General features: G+C 40.0%; 1 protein-coding gene and 2 non-coding genes across 12 annotated transcripts in view; all 3 read right to left on the bottom strand.

The window, feature by feature from the left end:
- The window catches only part of CEP295 (centrosomal protein 295), a 55554-nt gene that overhangs the window by 2155 nt on the left and 34195 nt on the right, over positions 1-19204 (bottom strand). For all 10 annotated transcript variants that reach the window (XM_053900198.1, XM_053900197.1, XM_019450082.2 and 7 more), the window contains 10 exons: positions 15806-19142; positions 14613-14778; positions 14332-14475; positions 9847-9990; positions 6006-6103; positions 5348-5450; positions 4691-4942; positions 3412-3551; positions 2336-2510; positions 851-1491 (listed from right to left, as the gene is read on the bottom strand). In XM_053900198.1, the coding sequence (XP_053756173.1) occupies positions 851-1491; positions 2336-2510; positions 3412-3551; positions 4691-4942; positions 5348-5450; positions 6006-6103; positions 9847-9990; positions 14332-14475; positions 14613-14778; positions 15806-19142 (5200 nt within the window). The remainder of the gene's footprint in view (positions 1-850; positions 1492-2335; positions 2511-3411; positions 3552-4690; positions 4943-5347; positions 5451-6005; positions 6104-9846; positions 9991-14331; positions 14476-14612; positions 14779-15805; positions 19143-19204) is intronic.
- Positions 5546-5615, bottom strand: LOC128776340 (small nucleolar RNA U2-30). Its single transcript, XR_008421417.1, has one exon. It is a non-coding gene; the product is annotated as a small nucleolar RNA U2-30 (small nucleolar RNA).
- On the bottom strand, positions 5805-5884 carry LOC128776341 (small nucleolar RNA U2-19). Its single transcript, XR_008421418.1, has one exon. It is a non-coding gene; the product is annotated as a small nucleolar RNA U2-19 (small nucleolar RNA).

The raw sequence follows: 19204 nt of genomic DNA, 5'->3' as shown, positions 1-19204 counted from the left end.
CTGTATGATAAAATTGAAAAAAATCATATTCAAAGTAACAGCCTTGAAATAGTAAAAATGTAAAAGTGATGTACATTGACAATGTGGTGCCTCCCCCATCCCAACCCACTTTTAGAAATACTGAAGACTTTGGGGATGGGCAAAATGTCTGAAGATAGCTACTGCAAGAATTATAAGCCCAAGTGTTTATATTATAGGGCTGATGCAGGTTGACAGGCAGCCGTGCAGAACCTGAGGGTGTAACTGACCTATCTAAAGGAGCAGGAGCTAGTGGACTGTTCTCAAACTACATCTTTAGAGGGAAGTATCCAACTACTGAGTAAGAATCTGCAAAAGAACACCCCAAAAGGAGCAAAATATCTGTGACCTAGATGTCACTCTTGCTCTCAGTCTGTATTACATGTTCATCTGTGGAAGGACGATACTGAAAGGTAATACTCAGGTGACCAGAGTTGAAACCAAGCAGATTAATACAATGCAGTGCCAAGAAATTCCACACTGAAAGTGCTGAAGCATAGGCCAAGCTATTCCTCAGGGAAATGAGAGGGGATATGTCGATTGGGAGCAGACCAGTTGTAAAATTTAAAGGTCAGCTTAAAACTTGAGCTCAGAACCTGCTTGGAATGCTCTGTCGTTTTCCTCTCTGCCCCTCCCCCTATGTGCCCTCTCACTCTCAAACTTCAAAAAAAAAAAACTTGAAATTTGGGAGTTTGCTCATTTCAGTGGAAATTTCCAATGATTACATGATTGACTAGCTCAGGAATGTTAAGTAGCTTTGTTGCTTCTAAATTTGTTTCAAAAGTCTTACTTGGAAATGAATTTATTTCCACACAACACAGATTTCACTTACCCACATTGGAATAGAGCTCTGTAATGATCCAGAACTTAAAAAGAGCTCTGACTGTGCTAGTTGAGAGAGGTTTCTTAGGATTTCTGGAGTTTCTGCTTTAGCTGAATTCTCAAAATACTTTTCATTCTGAACAGAATATGGTGCTTGAACTGAAGTTCCCATCCCCACTGTTCTCAGACACAACTGTGAATCGATTTCCTCTACTTGTGAATTTATATTTAAAACCCCACAGGTTTCCTTTTTGTCTCCATTGAGTCCTTGACTTTGTAACATTGTATCAATCCCTCTTTCTGATCGTTTTTTAGAGCCCAGTGTTTCTTCTCTGCCTTCTGGTTGGGCTTTTATTGAGCATTCACTAGAGGTAGAACCACAGGGAGTGCTATGCTGTAGATTTAAGTGATGAAATACATTCGCCTCATCAGATGACCTGAAGCCTGAATTTTGTAAATTTCCTACAGAGAGCTGGAAAGGAACACTTTTTTTCCTATTTTGTAATTCAGTCTGTGCAGAGTAGTTCTGATTTTCCATGCTTTGGAAAGAATCTCTTGCTTCAATGCTAAAAATACTTGGTAGATCAACATGCTGGCTCCCCTCCTGTGAAGAAAATTCTGGCAGAAGCTGTTGAAAAGACTGTTCAGAGCCTGTAAGAAATAAGTTAACCATAATTACATGTTGTAAAACCTGGATAACAGTTTGAGTAAATAATGAATTCAGCTTACTTCCTACTACTTGGGGAGTGAAAGCTGATGTATGTATACATGAATAGAGAACGAAAGGATGGTCACAGTGATTTTTAATAACTCCACTGCTCATACCATGTATTTTCTCCTAGTCTAATAAAGAAAATATGGTTATTAGATACGCTGAGGACTTTTCCCTCATTAAGAGAGAATACCGATTTTAATAACAGACTAAATGCGCACATATGTACCTCATATATAAAAAGGTGTGCATATGTGTGTATACACAAAATTTGTACAAGAAGTATTTTTTTTTTGAAAGAACAAAAGCGTGAGCAGGGAAGAGGGGCAAAGGGAAAGAGGGAAGGAGAAGAGACCGACAGAGACAGAGTGAGAATCTTAAGCAGGCTCCACACAGGGCTCTGTCTCATGACCGTAAGGTCATGACCTGAGCTGAAATTAAGGGTAAGACACTTAACCGGGAAGCTTTACTGGCCTGTATAAAAAGTTTTATAAGGATACTTAAACTGTTAACTGGAAGGGCTGAGGTAAGGAAGTTGAGGAACAAGAGGCAGTGCTTTTGCTTTTATCAAATTCCGTACTGTAAAAATGCAAACTGAGCATTATTACTCCTGTTACTTAAACGGACACACAGAGAAACAGAAGTTGTAACACTGGGGATTGGCGAGCGCAGGAGTGGAGACATACCAAGACCTGCCAGGCACAGTTTCCAAAGAAAATGGATGTAAACCATGGAAAAAGCATTGGAGTTTCTTTAACTTTTTCTAACTTAAATCATACACACCCTCAGTAATGTTTTCTGTAGCAAAAATCTGAGCTGCAGCATGAGCCAAGTGAGGGTCAGGTTGCTGGTTCGGGCTTGTGTTAGAAGGATTCAGGCTGGTTCTCAGCGCTGTAAAGGAAGCTGTACTTTTGGAAGAAACGGTAGTACGGTGGCTTTCCCATGAAGAATCAGAGTTCTGACGGAAAACAAGAGAAAGGCTGAAATACTGATTATGTATTACCAACCGAATCAATAATCATGTTCTTATGATACTACACTTCCTTATTACCACTTCTCTTTCACACCAGTAATTTGACTATTTAAATCCATTCTTCCATTTCAGTCAATATGAAAGAGGCTTTTTAAAAAAAGGTTATTTAGAAAAGAAACTGCAAATTAACCAGATAAGAGTTTAGAAAAGATGAGATCGTCTTCTAAAAGCAGGAACTATTATGTAAGGATAGCCGGGGAGGTCAGGGTATGGGAGCAAAAGACCTGATTTGAATCTCAGCTGCTGAACTATGTAGGAAGAGGCATTCATTTTGAAAAATCAAAAAAATAAAATAACAGGGACACCTGGGTGGCTCAGGGAGTTAAGCATCCGACTCTTGATTTTGTCTCAAGTCATGATCTCATGAACCGTGAGATGGAGCCCCGCATTGGGCTCTACACGGACAGTGAGGAGCCTGCTTGGGATTCTCTCTCCCTCCCTCTCTTTCCTCCCCTGCTCTTTCTCTCAAAGTAAATAAACTTAAAAATATTAATAACAAATGACAATAAAAATGTTCTTGAGCATCCTATGGATTATAATCCTTAGCGAGATAAGGCTCACAGGACAAAATTCTAGTGCAGCTGGTTTTCAATCTTGGTTCCACATTAGAATCACTTGGGGAGCCTAAAAAAAAAAATCCTGATAATCTAAAGCACTCCTGGAGATTCTGATTTAACTGTTCTGGGCACAGTCCAAGCACTGGGGTTTTTAAAGACTTTCCACAGGATTCTAATCAGCAGCCAAGGCTAAGAACCACTGTTCTGCTCTAACAGAAGAAAAACTGTTTTTGGAAACTCACAGCAATGAAGCATCTACATTACTTTACCTGGTAAAAGTCTCTGCTGTCTTGAGAAATCCCAGAGTATGATGATAACATATCAAAATCTGGATGTGGTTCTAAGGGTTTAAATAGCTGATGATGCAGATTTGGAAAAGTGTGTTCTAATTCCGGAAAGTCAAGGTCAACTGTTAGAATTTTGAGAAAAAAAGATAAAATTTAGTTTTAGGTAACTCCCAATTCAACAAAATTCTTTCCATTTTTTTTTTCATTACCAGTAGATGCTTTCAAATTAAGTCCTATCATCATGTCCAACATACAAAACATGAGGATACTCAATGACCAAAACCTTTTGACAACATTTCCATTTTTACTAGCTCTAAAGTAAGAGGTTAATAATTAGGAGTAAGAAGCCATTATGATCACTGTTTTGCTATAAGCTTTGTTATTCTCAGTTCATTTTAGGATCAATGATTTTAAAAAAGAAAAAAAGTGTCCAACTTTGGCTCCGGCCACAATCTCACAGTTTGTGAGTTTGAGTCCTGCACTGGGCTATCCGCTGTCAGCAAAGAGCTCACTTCGGATCCTCTGTCGCCCCCTTCTCTCTGCTCCTCCCCTGCTCGGGCTCTCTCTCAAAAATAAACATTAGAAAAAAATAAAAAGAAAAAAATCCTTGTTCACTGTTCTGGGTGTTACTATGGGTCAGGCATTGTCCTTCATGTGTATCATTTTGTTTAGTCTCTCAACATCCCTCTTTTAGAGAAGATGAAAGAATAACAAGCAGCCTGCCCATGGTGTCACAGCTAAAAACGATCACACTAGGACTCAATGGTCTCATGTGTGAACTCCTTTCTCAATACTGGCAATAGGGCCTCAGCTGTTAGAGCTAACTTTGCAATGGTAACGGAAGATTTGTTGATCTCTTCTATATGTTCTTCAGTCTGATTTGTCCCAGATCCCCTCTTGCACTAAATGCCCTGTTTGCCGTGTCCATGTCAACTGCTGCAGCAGTCCATAAAAACATAAAGTTCAGGGCGCCTGGGTGGCTCAGTCGGCTAAACGTCTTGACTTTGGCTCAGGTTACGATCTCGGTCACGATCTCACGGCTCGTGGGTTTGAGCCCCACATCAGGCTCTGTGCTGACAGCGCAGAGCCTGGAGCCTGCTTTGGATTTTGTGTCTCCTTCTCTCTCTCTGCCCCTCCCCTGCTCGGTCTCCCTCTCTCAAAAAATGAATTAACATTAAAAAACAGAAACACAAAGCTCAATCACTCCTTCAAACTAAAAGGATGAAAGGTTATATACAAGTATTGTTCAAAATCATTTTACCCCGCAAGTCTGTCTTCTCAGTCATCAAATTTGCTTCATTTATGTGCTTTTCCATCATCTGCTGAAGGTGTGTCTGACCAGATGTAAATTTTTCCACTGCAGGCAACACAGGTTTATGAACTTCCCCAGGGTCCTGCCTTTGATAACTGACTTGTGATGCAGGAACTACAGAACTTAATACATTTGTTTCCTCTTCTTTAGCAGTGGTAGGTTCTTGTTCCCTGTGGTCCAATGCATGCTCTGAAAATGACCCTGAAAATTGAGTTTAGGGAAAATATTTAATGGCTGGGCACTTCCATAGAGACACATTTTGGGAGGCCCAACAATATATGTTGATAAGGGAGCAGGGCAATGAAGAAATCTGCTCAGATAGATTCCCACTGAATGGGAAAATATGACCATAGCAGATAATTGTCAAAATGTAGCTGGAGATCCACAGAGCATCTCTGTGGGTCTGCAGGCCTGTGACTTCCAATCATGGTTAGAGTATCATACTGTCCAATATTCTGTCAGGCATGAATAGTTTACTCCTGAGATTTAAAGAAACAATCCCTCTCAGCACATTGGGATGCTCTCTCAATGTTTGCTCTCACCAATCTATCAAACTCCACTGATGCTGGTCCTTCAATTTATTTACAAACATTTTGACATTATTACCTGCATCTGTAAGGCTCAAATCTGTGTTTTCATAACTTAAAAAGCTCCCAGTAGAAACAGTTATTGATGATAATGGCTCATGATAAATCTCTTCTGTTTCAGCCTAAAAATTAAGGGGAACATTAGACTACAATGTAGGAAGTAATAGCTAGAAAAAACTCAAATCAGTAACAGTTCTCTTTTAGCAGTTATCAATTCTGAGCTCAGATCAAGTGTAGAAACCTTCATAGCTGTAAAGGTCAGTACTAAAACCTTTTCATCATTGCTCAGAACTGATTAGACTTTCATACACACACGTATCTCCTCCACCCCATCCCTATCTCATTCATCAAGTTCTCGGTTATATACTATCACCTTTACACACACACACACACACACACACACACACACACACACACACACGCACACACACACACATGCCAGACATAGGCCCTTACTGTTTGAAATTACTTTTGCTTCTCAGAACTACAGAGATCATGCATCAGATAGACTGGAAAGTCTTCTGATGCTCAGATTTGGCTATTTTCATCATTGATCCACTTCAGGAAGAGTAGATCTCAGAGAACACAGACTTTAACATTTCACAACTTGTACAAACTAAAGACAACGTAAAACCAAACAGGTCTAACAATGGGGTACACATTAAGACATTACTAACATTATGTGGCTTCACAGGTGGACTCAGATATGTATGTTCTTCCTCCACAGCATAACTTAATATTGCATCATTCTCAGTCACAGCCTCCTTGACCTTGACTGAAATGGAGGGGAGGGGAGAGAATTTAGACTATTACAAATCAAGTTCTTAGCACCAAAGGACATCATTTCTGTTTTCCAACAATTTTCTTTCATATTTTGCTTTGTAAGATTGCCTTATCTTAGACCAAAAAGAAACAAAAACATTCATTTTATTATTCATTAAAAACATTTCCTAGTCATCTTTTCCCTGGAAAACTGTACTTGTTATTACTCTATGAAAAATAGAAAACTGCTAGTATGATGGGAAATGCTTTTGTTATTAAGTGAAGAATATTCTATCATGAATACAAGATGATCTCAAAGTTGAGAAAAATGCATATAAAGAAAGACAAAAACATCAAAGTGCAACAAGTGGTAGGAAAAAGAGGAATTTTACTTTTGGTGCTTTCTAAAATCACAATGAGCACATACTGCTTTTATTATGAATGATTCTTAATTATATTTGATGTATTAAAAATATATAAACATTATTTTGCCTCACTTGATAATTCAGGTATTCTGAGTTAATTTCTCTCTTACTCCAAAAGAATTTATGAGAAAACTGGCCAAAGCGTATAGTCATCTGTGGCTCTAAAACAGAATAAAATTAAAACTGTGCCACCAAATATATAAACTTTGTGTCCCATTATCACCGTGATTTTATTACAAGATATCATACACATTAACAGTATGTTTCTTAAATGTTTGTGTGAGAAGTGTGTTCTAAAAGATAACCCAGGCCACACATGCATATTACTCATATATTCATAATATTTATATTATGGATAATGAAGCAGAAGCAAAGCTAATACCAAATATTATAGTAAGTACAATCTGTTCTTAAACACTCTTTTATTCTCTTCTAGTTCATTAAAAAATATATCATTGTGACCTAACTGTTCTAACCAATAAACTGTTACTCGGTTTCTTCAACACACACTACAATTTTCAGTAAAGAAACTAAGATATGGTGAACTGCAGGGTAAGTTATTTTTTTCTTAGGCAGCTCATTTCAAAAGCTAGTTGGGAGATAGGAAATTAATCTGCAGTTTTTCAATTCATAATCACAACTCTACACGGATACCAAGAAGACTCTCCCAGAGGGAGGATTTAGGTACTGGTAAGAGGTGAAAAATAAAAATGAGAAAGGAACAAGGTCAGAGTAATTAACGATGTTGAAGAATTCAATGGACAGGTCCCCGACGGCAGTTGGCAGAGAAAAAAGGGTCACTGGTTTGTCCCCGATAGAAGGGGCCCATGATGAGATTACTCAAAAAGGGAAGTAGCATCACGAAAGCAGAGTAATGCCTTAAGCAGAGTAATCTTCCCATGCTACCCAAGAATTTCCTGCTTTCCTTCAGAAGCAAAGCCCCGTTTCCTGCTTTCCTACAAAAGCAAAGGCTACAGAGCTTGAAGTTAGTGATCCCACTTAACCTACTAAGAAACTAAGGCAAGGTGATGAAGACCTGGATAAAGAGGAAGGGAGGGAACAGAGAAGAAGTAGAAAGCTAGGACGTTCTTTTCTAAGACAGAAAAGATCTGAATCCAGGGATGATTATAAGAGAAAAGCAGTCCCTGAGAGCCAGGAGCTGACCCAGCACTATCACTGAGGCCTTGGTGTTCTGTTAAACACGAGGAATTTCACGGTACCAACAGAAAAGGCCATTCTTTGACTATGATGGATCAAGACAAAAATCAGGCCACTGGTATGCATGTCTAAACATAAACAAAACCATGAGTATTATCCAAACCATAAAAATGATCAAGCATCTCTTTGCCATGGCCTGAATTATTGAGACAGAAAGTGTAATTTTTATATATGTTTAATCTGTCAGACATAGTTAAGAATGATAATTTAGAGAGCTGTCTGGGTGACTCAGTTGGTTAAGCGTTTTGGCTTAAGAGTCTTAACTTTGACTCTGGATTTCGGCTCAGGTCACAATCTCACTGTTCATGGGTTAGAGCTCCCGTGTCGGGCTCTACAGTGACACTGTGGATCCTGCTTGGGATTCTCTCTCTCTCCCTTTCTCTCTGCCTCTCCCGCGCGTTCTCTCTCTCTCAAAACGAAAAACCTTGGATAATGTATAATAAAGGCAATAGATGCTCGTTACGATTTCAAAAGTTATGAAGAAATAAAATTCTTCCTTTTCCTACCATTCACAAGCAACCACTTACTGCACTTTGGTGTTTTCTCTCTTGCCCTTTTTTTTTTTTCTGAGTAACTGCTGCTTCTTTACTAAGTGTAGTTTTCATAAGCCTTGCACCATCATTCCTACCTCCTGGATAAGTTTTTATGGTACCCAATAGTGGAATTGCCCCTGCTTCCTAATAACATCCAATACTCATAAGCAAGGCCCATTTCCTTAAAGCCTCCCCCAGATCACCAAATACAGGCCCGAATCTTACAGTAAGTCCTTTCTAATACCTGTCCTGAAACACCTCACAGCTCCCTGTGCTGGGCATTCTACCTCACTGCAACAAGTCAGAACATTCCACTTTGTTCAACTATGGCTATGTTCCTGGTCCTCTTTGGCTAGAGGATGCTTGCGGGTAGAATAAAAAGGAAATATAAGTATCCTTTGGCTAAATTTAGAAGAATGGTAACAGTTTCATTTTAAAATGTCAAAAACTCAGGGCACCTTGGTGGCTCAGTCGGTTGAGCATCCAACTTTCAGTTTTGGCTCAGGTCATGATCTCACGTTTTGTGAATTCAAGCCCCACATGGGGCCCTAAGCTGACAGCACGGAGCCTGCTTGGATTTCTCTCTCCCCCTTCCCCACTTGTGCTGTCTCTGTCTCTCTCAAAAATAAGTAAGTACATTTTTTAAAAAAGTAAATAAATAAATAAATAAAATATCAAAAACTCGAATTCACTGGAAATTATATCCTTTGAAGATATTTCAATCTCCAATTAAAAAGAGATGTAAAATGCTCTATAAACCCTCAAAAAGAGAATGGCTCTCTCTCATCTCTCATTCTATTAAACTACAGTGATGGCTAAAATTAAAAGAAATCTGCTTGGAAAAGGTAACTGCTGAAAAGTATTGGCACTAATGAAGCAGCACTGGAACTATGCTTTGTAGGGCAAGCAATATTATACCTATAAAACAGAAATTCATAAGTGAAGAAATTAATCTGGTTGTGTTTTGGTGGCAGGATTAAGTACTTTAAGATCTTTCCCTTGCAACTCTATTTTCCAAATATTTAAAAGTGAACATAAAGCACGTCATTTAGAATACCACAGAATTTTTTAAAGATAATATTTAACAGTATTAAGTTAAACGTGGATTGTTACAAATAAGCGTAAACACAAAATTTGCAGGTTGCCAACTGTGAAAACTTTATATCCTCATATGCTTCCCATCAGCATTTATTTAGTGAAACAATTTAAAAGCAAAATTACCATTCTCTAAATAAACTCCACTTCCTTCATTCAACTTTTTGTGTAAATAGTACATGTTTTTTGTAAAACAAAACAAAACAAACAACCCTACAATACATAAGCATATAAAATAGAAAGTGAAACCTGGCCTCCAACAAAGGTAAACCTGTACCAACACTTTGGTGATGATAATTCCATACAATTTTTACACCATAAAGACAGGTTTTACCCCCTTTATTTAACAAGTACACAGAACTGCACATTACGAATGCACCATAAGGATTCTATTCCCAACCGTCATTAAAGTTATCTACCACTTGTCATTATAAATTACACTACAATAAATATCTCTGTGCACAGGAATTCCACTGGTCTCTCACCTGCTTCACTGGAGTTAGCACCACAGACGTTCTCCTGGGCAACCGGGTAAAGACAACCAAATGGTTCACAGTCCAGTGGGCTCCCAAAGAAACTTTGTTCTCGGCTTATTGAGACCCTCAGGGGATCCCTGTCTTGACAAGAATCTGCAAGGAAAAAAAAAAGATGGACTCATTACATTTCCACTTACATTTCCACAGTTAGTTAAAACAAAAATGGCAATTTAGGGGCGCCTGGGTGGCTCAGTTCGTTAAGTGCCTGACTCTTGGTTTTGGCTCGGGTCACGATCTCATGGTTCAGGAGTTCAAGCCTTGTGTCGGGCTCTGTGCTGACAGCATGCAGCCTGCTTGGGATTCTCTGTCTCCCTCTCTCTCTGCCCCTCCCCTGTGCCATCTCTCTCTCAAAATAAATAAATAAACTTAAAAAAAATTAAAAATTAAAATGAAAAGAAACCCCCAAAACAAACAAAAAAGGCAATAGAGATTACAGATAAAAATCTGAAATTTTACACACCTGATGTATGTAGCAAGGAAATAATAACCACTTAAGTTTTTCACACAGGCCTTTAAATTACTTCGCTTCCATTTCCCTAACTTTAAGGCTGCTCCTAGTTCAAATACCAGATAATACTTCAGTATTGACCAAACACAGGATCAAGTTCCTGGAGAATTCACTAACCACTGATAGTATTCTAACGTATGTGTTGATAGCATAAAGTCAAAATAACCATGGCTAATCTGTGGTATGACATCAAGACAGAGGTTTGCTCTGGAGAGAACTGAGAGGCCATAGTTGGGAGGACGCGAGAGGACAGTCTACGGAGTTCTGTAACACTCTAGTTCTTGACCTGAGTGGTGGCTACATGGGGATGGCTATTACAGCGATAATCACTGAAATAAACCCTTATGATTTGTGCAATTCTCTGAATATTATACTTTGATACAAATATAATAATGAACAAGTAAGGAAATAGAGGCATGGGAGATACCCAAAAGTAGAAGCTAATCTACTGTGCACCACCTTAGAAAAACTTGGCAGTTAAAGGCACCGAATATTACATAAGGAAAGTGTGCACCAGGGAACTGAAGACAGGGACAATGTTTAAAAATATGTACTTCGAACAGACCCATCCCACCGCCTACATTTATCCCCAGAGGAGACTAACGATTTATGCTCTGGAGAAACTGAATCCAGTACACTCTGAACTCAGGGGGGCTCAGCATGAAAGAAAACAAGGGTGGGAGGAAGTAAGAGTACCAAAAGGAAGTCAGGGGTAGTAAAGTCTGCATCCTCAATGCAGATTCCTCCCAGGTCTGGCTCCATAACAGCAACAGCCAGACTTGTATCAAGCCTGGCAGATCTTTCCTTGAAGAAACTAAACTCTATACTGCCTCAAGGAAAGAACCACAGATACTAAATTGAGGGTGCCTGATGAGAAACCACCTTTTCTAATGAAGTCCAGCAGGAAACAGGGCTGCCAACTGCACAATTTCTTTTTTTTTTTTTTTTAACATTTATTTATTTTAGAGACAAAGAGACAAAGTCCCAGCAGAGAAGGAGCAGAGGGAGAAGGAGACACAGAATCCAAAGCAGGCTCCAGGCTCTGAGCAAGCTGTCAGCACAGAGCCTGGTGTGGGGCTCGAACCCACAAACCGTGAGATCATGACAGGAGCTGAAGTTGGACGCTTACCAACTGAGCCACCCAGGCGCCCCCAGAATTTCTAATTAGCCATGAGCATCCCACTCAAATATGCAAGATATTAGAGAAAAGCCTCTAAAAAAATCAGAAACAACAAAAAAGGAACAAAAGAATTTGGACAGAGAAAATACAGGAACCCAAATAAACAAAACACTATATATATATATATATATATATATATATATATATATACACACATATATATATATACAATATATACAAATAAACAAAACACTATATATATATATATATACACATATATATATATATATTCAAAGTAGTTAATTGCATTGGTGACACAACAGCAGGATGCTATGAAAAAGGAAAAAGATAGGAAGAGTAAGCTTTTAGAAAGTGCAATGTGATTGTCAAAATAAAAATTCGTAAGTGAGAAATACACTGAGGCAATTCTTCCAGAAAGTAAAACCAAAAGAAATGAACTATAGAGAAGAAAATGAGAGGATCGATATAGATCAGTGTTTCTCAACATTACTTTTATCATCAGTCTTTGTAGTCATTATTTCTTGCTCTAATTGCCTCCTACCTCCATGAAATTTTAGTAACTACAGACGTACTGCTTATCTTTTTCTGTACAACTGTGGTTTGGTACCTTTCCAAGAAGCAGTTTTTGTCCCTTCTGGAAGCGCTAACACCCTTATTAACAATGCAGAACAGCTGTCCTCCAACTTCCAACTAGGTGTTTCACAGAGAAAATAGTGTGATCTTCCCTTACATTAGAGGTATTTAACAGAAGTATTAGTGTAAGAAGACAGACATTCAACAGAAACTTTAAGCAAATAAAAAATGACAATTTACTATAGAAAAAGAAGTTTTAGGGGGTGCCTGGGTGGCTCAATTGGTTGAACATCCAACTTCAGCTCAGGTCACGATCTCGCCATTTGTGAGTTTGAGCCCCACGTCAGACTCTTGTGCTGACAGCTCGGAGCCTGGAGCGTGCTTTGGATTCTGTGTCTCCGGCTCTCTCTGTCCCTCCCCCACTCGCACTCTGTTTCTCTCTCAAAAATAAACATCAAAAAAAAAAAAAAGAAATTTTACAAAAAAGGAAATATAGCACACTAACTGAACAGTGAACAAAACTTAACACGTTAGCATGATAGTAACTTAGCTGGATTTTTCCTGAAATGTATTGTCAAGGATAGTGGTAAATATAAGAAGAAACATAAAAGACTTGAAAAGTGGCTGTCTCTGGTAAAGTTAAGGGGTGAAGGGTGGGTAGGGGCAGGAAAACATGCTGTTTCATGTTATAACCTTTTAGCGCTATTTGCCTTTTTAAACTGTGTGCCTGTCGTATTCTGACTAGAAGTATTTCCCAAAGAAGTGTGATAAAGGCTAGGATAAAAGCTCCCAAAGGCAGGGGGCGGGACACTTGATAGCTCAGGACAAATTTACAGGGAAGAACCAGTGAACCCCACCCTGAAGGAAGGGGCGAGATCACGAAGGGCCTGCAGGTGACAGTAGGGACTTTGACTTAATTTAGACTTACTCCTCGACTCGAAGGGAAACCCGGTGAAGAGTTTCAAACACGGAGATGCAGAGGGAGACTACTCTGGATATCTGGATATACCATGGGAAAATGAGAGTAAAGCTAGACTGGAAACAGGGAACACTGGAAGCTGTAGCAGCCACTCAGGAGTCTGCATGGAGTGGCAGTGGGCAGGGAAACAAACAGGCAGGTGCCAGAGCGGAACAAGAACTGAGAAGTGGTGATGGGTTACTGCGTGTTGGAGAGATCGACACAAGGATCTGCTTGGATAAACTCGATCAATTATTTGCTTGAGTCTGAAATCTAAAAATCATTATGAACTCAAACAGGGCTATTTACTAAAGATCGCAGGGAGGAATTTTCCAGATCACTGCATCTAGGAAGAAGTAGAGAGAAGAACTATACCTGCTTATAACTGTTCATAAAGCCAGAATTTTAAGCATAATAATTATCCTCAAAAGATACACGAAAAGAGCAGTGAAGGTATTGAAGTAGAAAAGCAGCAAAGAAGAAGAGAAAAAAAGAGTTACTCCTAAAGAAACAGGTTTAGAAGGCAGATACAAAAGGAAGCATAGGGAATACAGTAAATAGGTTTTCACCATACACAAGAAGAAATTAGTTCCCTAATGCCACATTTCTTTAAGTCCAAATTTTAAATACTGTTTATGTAAACCCATTTTTTTTCTTTCATGAGTATTCGCAGTCTGTTTCTTCAAAACAAAAATTTAGCATCCTGAAAAAAATGTAGAAAACCGGCAAACTATTAAACAAATCACATTTTATTGGGGCGCCTGGGTGGCTCAGTCGATTAAGCCTTCGGACTCTTGGTTCAGGTCATGATCTCACGGTTCGTGGGTTCGAGCCCTTCATTGGGCTCTCCACTCACAGCACAGGGCCTGCTTCAGATCCTCTGTCTCTCTTTCTCTGCCCCTGCCCCACTAGTGCTAGCTCCCTCTCCCAAAATTAAATAAATGTTAAAAAAATTAAAAACAAAACCCTATTGGCGCCTGGGTGGCGCAGTCGGTTAAGCGTCCGACTTCAGCCAGGTCACGATCTTGCGGTCCGTGAGTCCGTGAGTTCGAGCCCCGCGTCAGGCTCTGGGCTGATGGCTCGGAGCCTGGAGCCTGTTTCCGATTCTGTGTCTCCCTCTCTCTCTGCCCCTCCCCCGCTCATGCTGTGTCTCTCTCTGTCCCAAAAATAAATAAAAAACGTTGAAAAAAAAAATTTAAAAAAAAAAAAAAAACAAAAAAAACAAAACCCTATTTTATCAAACCGTATGTTTACCTAGTATAGAAGTTCTGCCACTTGCTGGTGATTCTACCTCTTGTATAGCACTAAGTTCGTGTTGGTTCAAATCCAATCCACATTTAACTTTTGCTACAGGTGGCTTGGAGGATCTCCTGCCCAGTTCTTTGTCCAGATGCTTGCCTATCAAGTCAGAGACAAAGTTAGGCCTAGTACAGATCTGTTAACATACGACAAACTTTTCTTCAGCCAGAGGGTTGCGGGAGGTGAAAGCAAAGAGTAGCCAGCAGACAGTTAACAATAAAATGCAATTATCTTACCACTTTGCTGGGCACTACTTTCTGAAAGCAGCTGATTGTCATCGCAGTTGCTCCTAGTAACAGGCCTAATGTTTTCCTGATCATCTCCTGCTAGGTCTTGGGGAAGAGGAAGCCACTCTCTGAGCTTCTGACTTTGCATGTCATTTCCAACTGTGGGCTGACTTATCTGAAAAAGTGGACAATTGAGGGTGGGGATGACACAAGATGAGAGATCATGTGAAGAATTCATCAGATGTGTACTGCCCTTCTTAAATTAGAACCTCAAGCAAATAAATAATTCCATCACTCACACTGTTACAGCTTTGTACATTAAAAAAGATGAGAAATGCTTCTTATACAGAAACCATATTCCATTGAAAAGTACAATGTTGGACTTAAAACTCAGCTTCCACTGTATCTTTCATAAGACATTCTACTTGAGTACTCCCCCCTGCTTTTCTTTCCCCATTACTTTTCCTTAAAAAGACCAGTAAATCCCTAGAACTCAAGTACTCATGAACTCATGAACTCAACTCAAGCTTCCTTTGAACATCAAAGGATTTAAGGAATTCTATTTAGACTAAACCATAGATTTAGGAAGTAACCTTTTAAAATAAAATAGACACCTTCACACTCAGAATATACTCCTGTCTCCCCTACTGAGAACATGGATGTCTACGTGACCGTGGTAGAGTCTGCCCTCTAATTCAGTAACAGGCAGCAGTTCTAACTGTCCATCAGCCCTAAAATCATGCGGTAATATGATCACTTAAGGAAAAAGATGGTACTAATTTTGATTCATATACAATTGTCCACAAAGTGCTATACAGAAAGCACAAGACTTGCTATCTGCATAAAAGAAATTCTGCTATTCTGCAATTTAACCTTTTGGTAAGCTCAAAACCCTTTACGATAAAACTTCAAATGACAATCTACATTTTTAATGGTGTTTGTACTTGGCTATGTCAAACTACTGGCCGAAATCAGTTGGGATTCCAGTAACTATTAACCTCCGAAACACCATGCACGGTGGATCAATTCTTACTTTTTAATTTCCACATTGTTTAAGGTAGAAAAATAAAGCAGTTAAGGTCAAACCACTTATTCTCAATAACTAAGAACTTATTCAGGCCTGAGATTAAAAAACATTTAGCTTGTCTGAGTTGGGTTACGTCCATTATTTAATTTCTAGGCATTCAAGTTTAATTACATACCTGACTGTATTTAAAGAAATCCTTCAAAGTCTCTTGATGTTTCTGTATCTGCTGCTGCAGTGTCGTCTGTCTCTGTACAAGCAACTCTTCGTGGGCTTTTTGGCTGTGATGCAGAATTTGCTTTTGTAGATCCAACTGCTTCTGAAATTCCAGGTTATTTTGCCGAGTTAAGACAGGTGGTGAAAAACTCAAAAGCCTATCTTGAAATCTGGGGATCACAGAATTGCTGGAGGGAGCTGCATGTTCATTCTTAGAGGAATACAATCCACAACTGTTTTTAGATTTAACTTCAGCAAAAGGCAGCGGAATAAATGAATGCTCTCTTTTGTGAGCTGAAAACAAAGAGGGAAGAGCATGCTCAGAAGACTCACTTTCAATCCACTGTGTGTGTTTGTTTAATAGAAGTTCTTCCTGGACTTTCTCATTAGAAAGCACCACTTCCCTTTGTAAGTCCAACTGTGCTGTCGAAATGTCTTGCTGAGGCAGAACGGGCTGTGATAAACTCGAAGGTCTGTCCTGTGATGTTGAGATTTCAGGGTGACTTACAGGAACAGTACTGTTACATCTGGGTACAAAAGGCTTTTGGATTCTTTCACAATCAGCAACAGGCGGTGCTACCTGGGATAAGGGTGAAGAGCCAGTCTGCTCAGATGAGACCTTTTTCTCCAGTTTACTTAGTCTTTGCAAAAGTAATTCTTCTTGGACTTCCTGTCTAGATCGAATGGATCTCCTCTGTATATCTAACTGCTGCTGAAGTGCCTTCAAATCACCCTGGTGAGGTTGGATAAAATGCTCAGCAGGTAACTTTTCCTCAAATTTATACTGTCTGGGCAAAACCAATTCTTTCTGGGTTTTTTTGCTGCACGGAAGGGGATTTCCGTGTGCAGACAAGTGTTCTTGTTGAAGTGCAATCAGGTGATCTGGCTGGGTTAAAACAGGTTGTGATAAATCTAAAAGCCTGTCAGGCAATCTTGGTATCTCCAAATTATCACTCTTAGCTGAACAAGGTTCCTGGACTCTTCGAGATTCACTAAGGGGTAATGAAGCAAATGAATGCTGTGCAACTGGGGGGAAGGAAGAGGCACCAACCTGTTCAGGAGATATTCTTTCCTTCCACTCATTCTGTTTATGCAAAAGTAATTCTTCCTGAGCTTCCTGTCTAGATTGAATGATAGCTTCTCTCTGTATAGCTAACCTTTCTCCAAGAGCCTTCAAATTATCTTGTTGAGGCTGGATAAGTTGTGATATCCTCAAAAGCCTATCCTGCAACTGTGGGATCCGAGAACGGCTTGAAAGAATTTTAGTATCACTCTCTGTTGAAAGGGCTTCCTGGGTTGTACCAGATTCAGCAGAAGGTAATGAGGTAAATGAAGGCTGTCCTAACTGGGGCAGGAATGAGGAGTCGGTCTGTTCAGAAGATAGATTCCCTTGGGTTTTCTGGCTAAAATGAAAGGCCTCCTTCCCTGGGCCTAGCCATTTGTGGTGTTCCTCCAAATCATCCTGTAGAGGTAGTATATGTTGTGGAAACCTCAGAAGTCTTTCCTGAACTCTCGGGATCTTAGAATGGCTTACAGGAACTGTACTATCACTCTGGACTGACATAAACTCTCGGACTCTTTCAGACTCCGCTACCTGGGACAGGGATAAAGAGGTGCCAGTCTGTTCAGAAGAAACCGTTGTTTCTAATTCACTTTGTTTGTGTACAAATTCCTGGGTTTCTTGTTTAGCACCAAGTATCACCCTCTGCACGTGTAACTGTTCTTGACGTGCTGTCAAATTTTCCCACTGTGGCAAACTACGAGGCTGGTCCTGAAATGCTGGGAGTACCAAGTCACTTGAAGGAACGGTACTCTCCTTCTCAGATAAAGAAATTCTTCTAGGCTCAGCTTTAGCAGAAGGTTGTGAAGCAACTGAACACTGAGCAACCACTGGTGGGAATAAAGAACTCATCTGCCCAGACGTACTGTCTCCCAAATGCCTTGGTCTCTGCAAAAGCAACTCCGCCTGGGCTTCAGGCCTCGCCTGAAGAGCGCCCTTCTGTGCCGTCGGCTGTTCTGGGAGCAGCTTCATACTATCGTGCAAAGGTAGGAACTGCTGTAGGAAACTCAAAGACCCATCCCGAGATTGCTGGATTTCAGGCTGGCTTGAGAGAAGTCCCTTCTCACTCTCAGATGAATACTGCTCCTGTATTTTTCCAGAATGAGTGCTGGCAGAAGGTTGCAAAGCCAATGTATGCTGAGCCACCTGAGATGGGAGAGAGGGGGGTTCAGTCTGTTCAGACCATATTCTTCCATCCACTTCACTCTGTTTGTGTACACATAATACTTCCTGGGCTTCTCGCCTAGCCTGTTGGCTGTCCCTCTGAATATTTAACTGTTCTTGGAGAAATTTAAAATTATCTTGCTGTGATAAGACAGGCTGTGAAAAACTCAAAAGCCTATCCTGAAGTCGTGGGACCCCAAGATGGCCTGAGGAAACTGCAGTATCATCTCTGATTGGAAAAGATTCCTGGATTCTCCCTGAGTCAGCTCTGGCAGAAGGCAGTGTAGCAAATGAATCCAGAGGTACTAATGGAAGGGATATCGAGAGGCCAGTTTGTCCTTCCAATTCTTTTCGTTTGTGCAAAAGCAATTGTTCTTGAGCCTCCTGTCTTGACCGAAGAATTTCCTTCTGTCGGTCTAACTGTTCTTGGAGAGCCTTCAAATTACCCTGCTGGGCTGTGATATTCTCTGAGGATGGCAAAGACTTATCCTGTATTTGGCTGATTACAGAAGGACTTACAGGAACTGTACTTTTGCTTATGGTTGGAAAGGGTTCCTGGATTTTTCCAGCAGGCAGAGAACTAAAAGCACGCTCAGCTGCCAGTGGTTGGAATGAAGAATGTTCAGTTAGCTTAGAGGGTATATGTTCATTGTTCTCTGAGAATCTTTGCTGGGAGTCTAAAGTTTGAGAAGTTGTTGCCGTAGATGTTTCAGCTATTTCTCTAGGATCATGTAATATCAGCGGTCTATCATATGACAAAGGCTTTGGAAGTGTATGAGAATCTTCATGAGGCAATTTATAGTCTCCCTGTTGTACTTCACTCTGTGAGAATTGCTTAGGCTGTTCCTCTGACTCCAGAGACTGCTTGGCTAAAACATCTGAACTCAACTTGGGTCTCTGACCTTGGTCCCAATGCTCTGATATAACAGTGGGTCTTTCAGATTTCTGTGGTGGTACTGTTACAACAGAATCAGATACCAACGAAGTGGCTAACACGGGTGGGTACTTTGCTTTTAACATAGTCTGATATTCGAGTAATCGTTTCCTGGCTATTTCCACAGACTGTCTGTGAAACCTACCAAAAACAAACACAAAAAACAAACATTGTTCTTTCTTGAGGAAAACATGCCCTATATT

The sequence above is a fragment of the Panthera pardus genome, unplaced genomic scaffold (genome assembly GCF_024362965.1).
Source record: "Panthera pardus isolate Hobbes unplaced genomic scaffold, ASM2436296v1 HiC_scaffold_12, whole genome shotgun sequence".
Lineage (NCBI taxonomy): Eukaryota > Metazoa > Chordata > Mammalia > Carnivora > Felidae > Panthera > Panthera pardus.
Note: the sequence above shows the minus strand (reverse complement) of the source record. Positions and strands in the feature narration are given on the sequence as shown.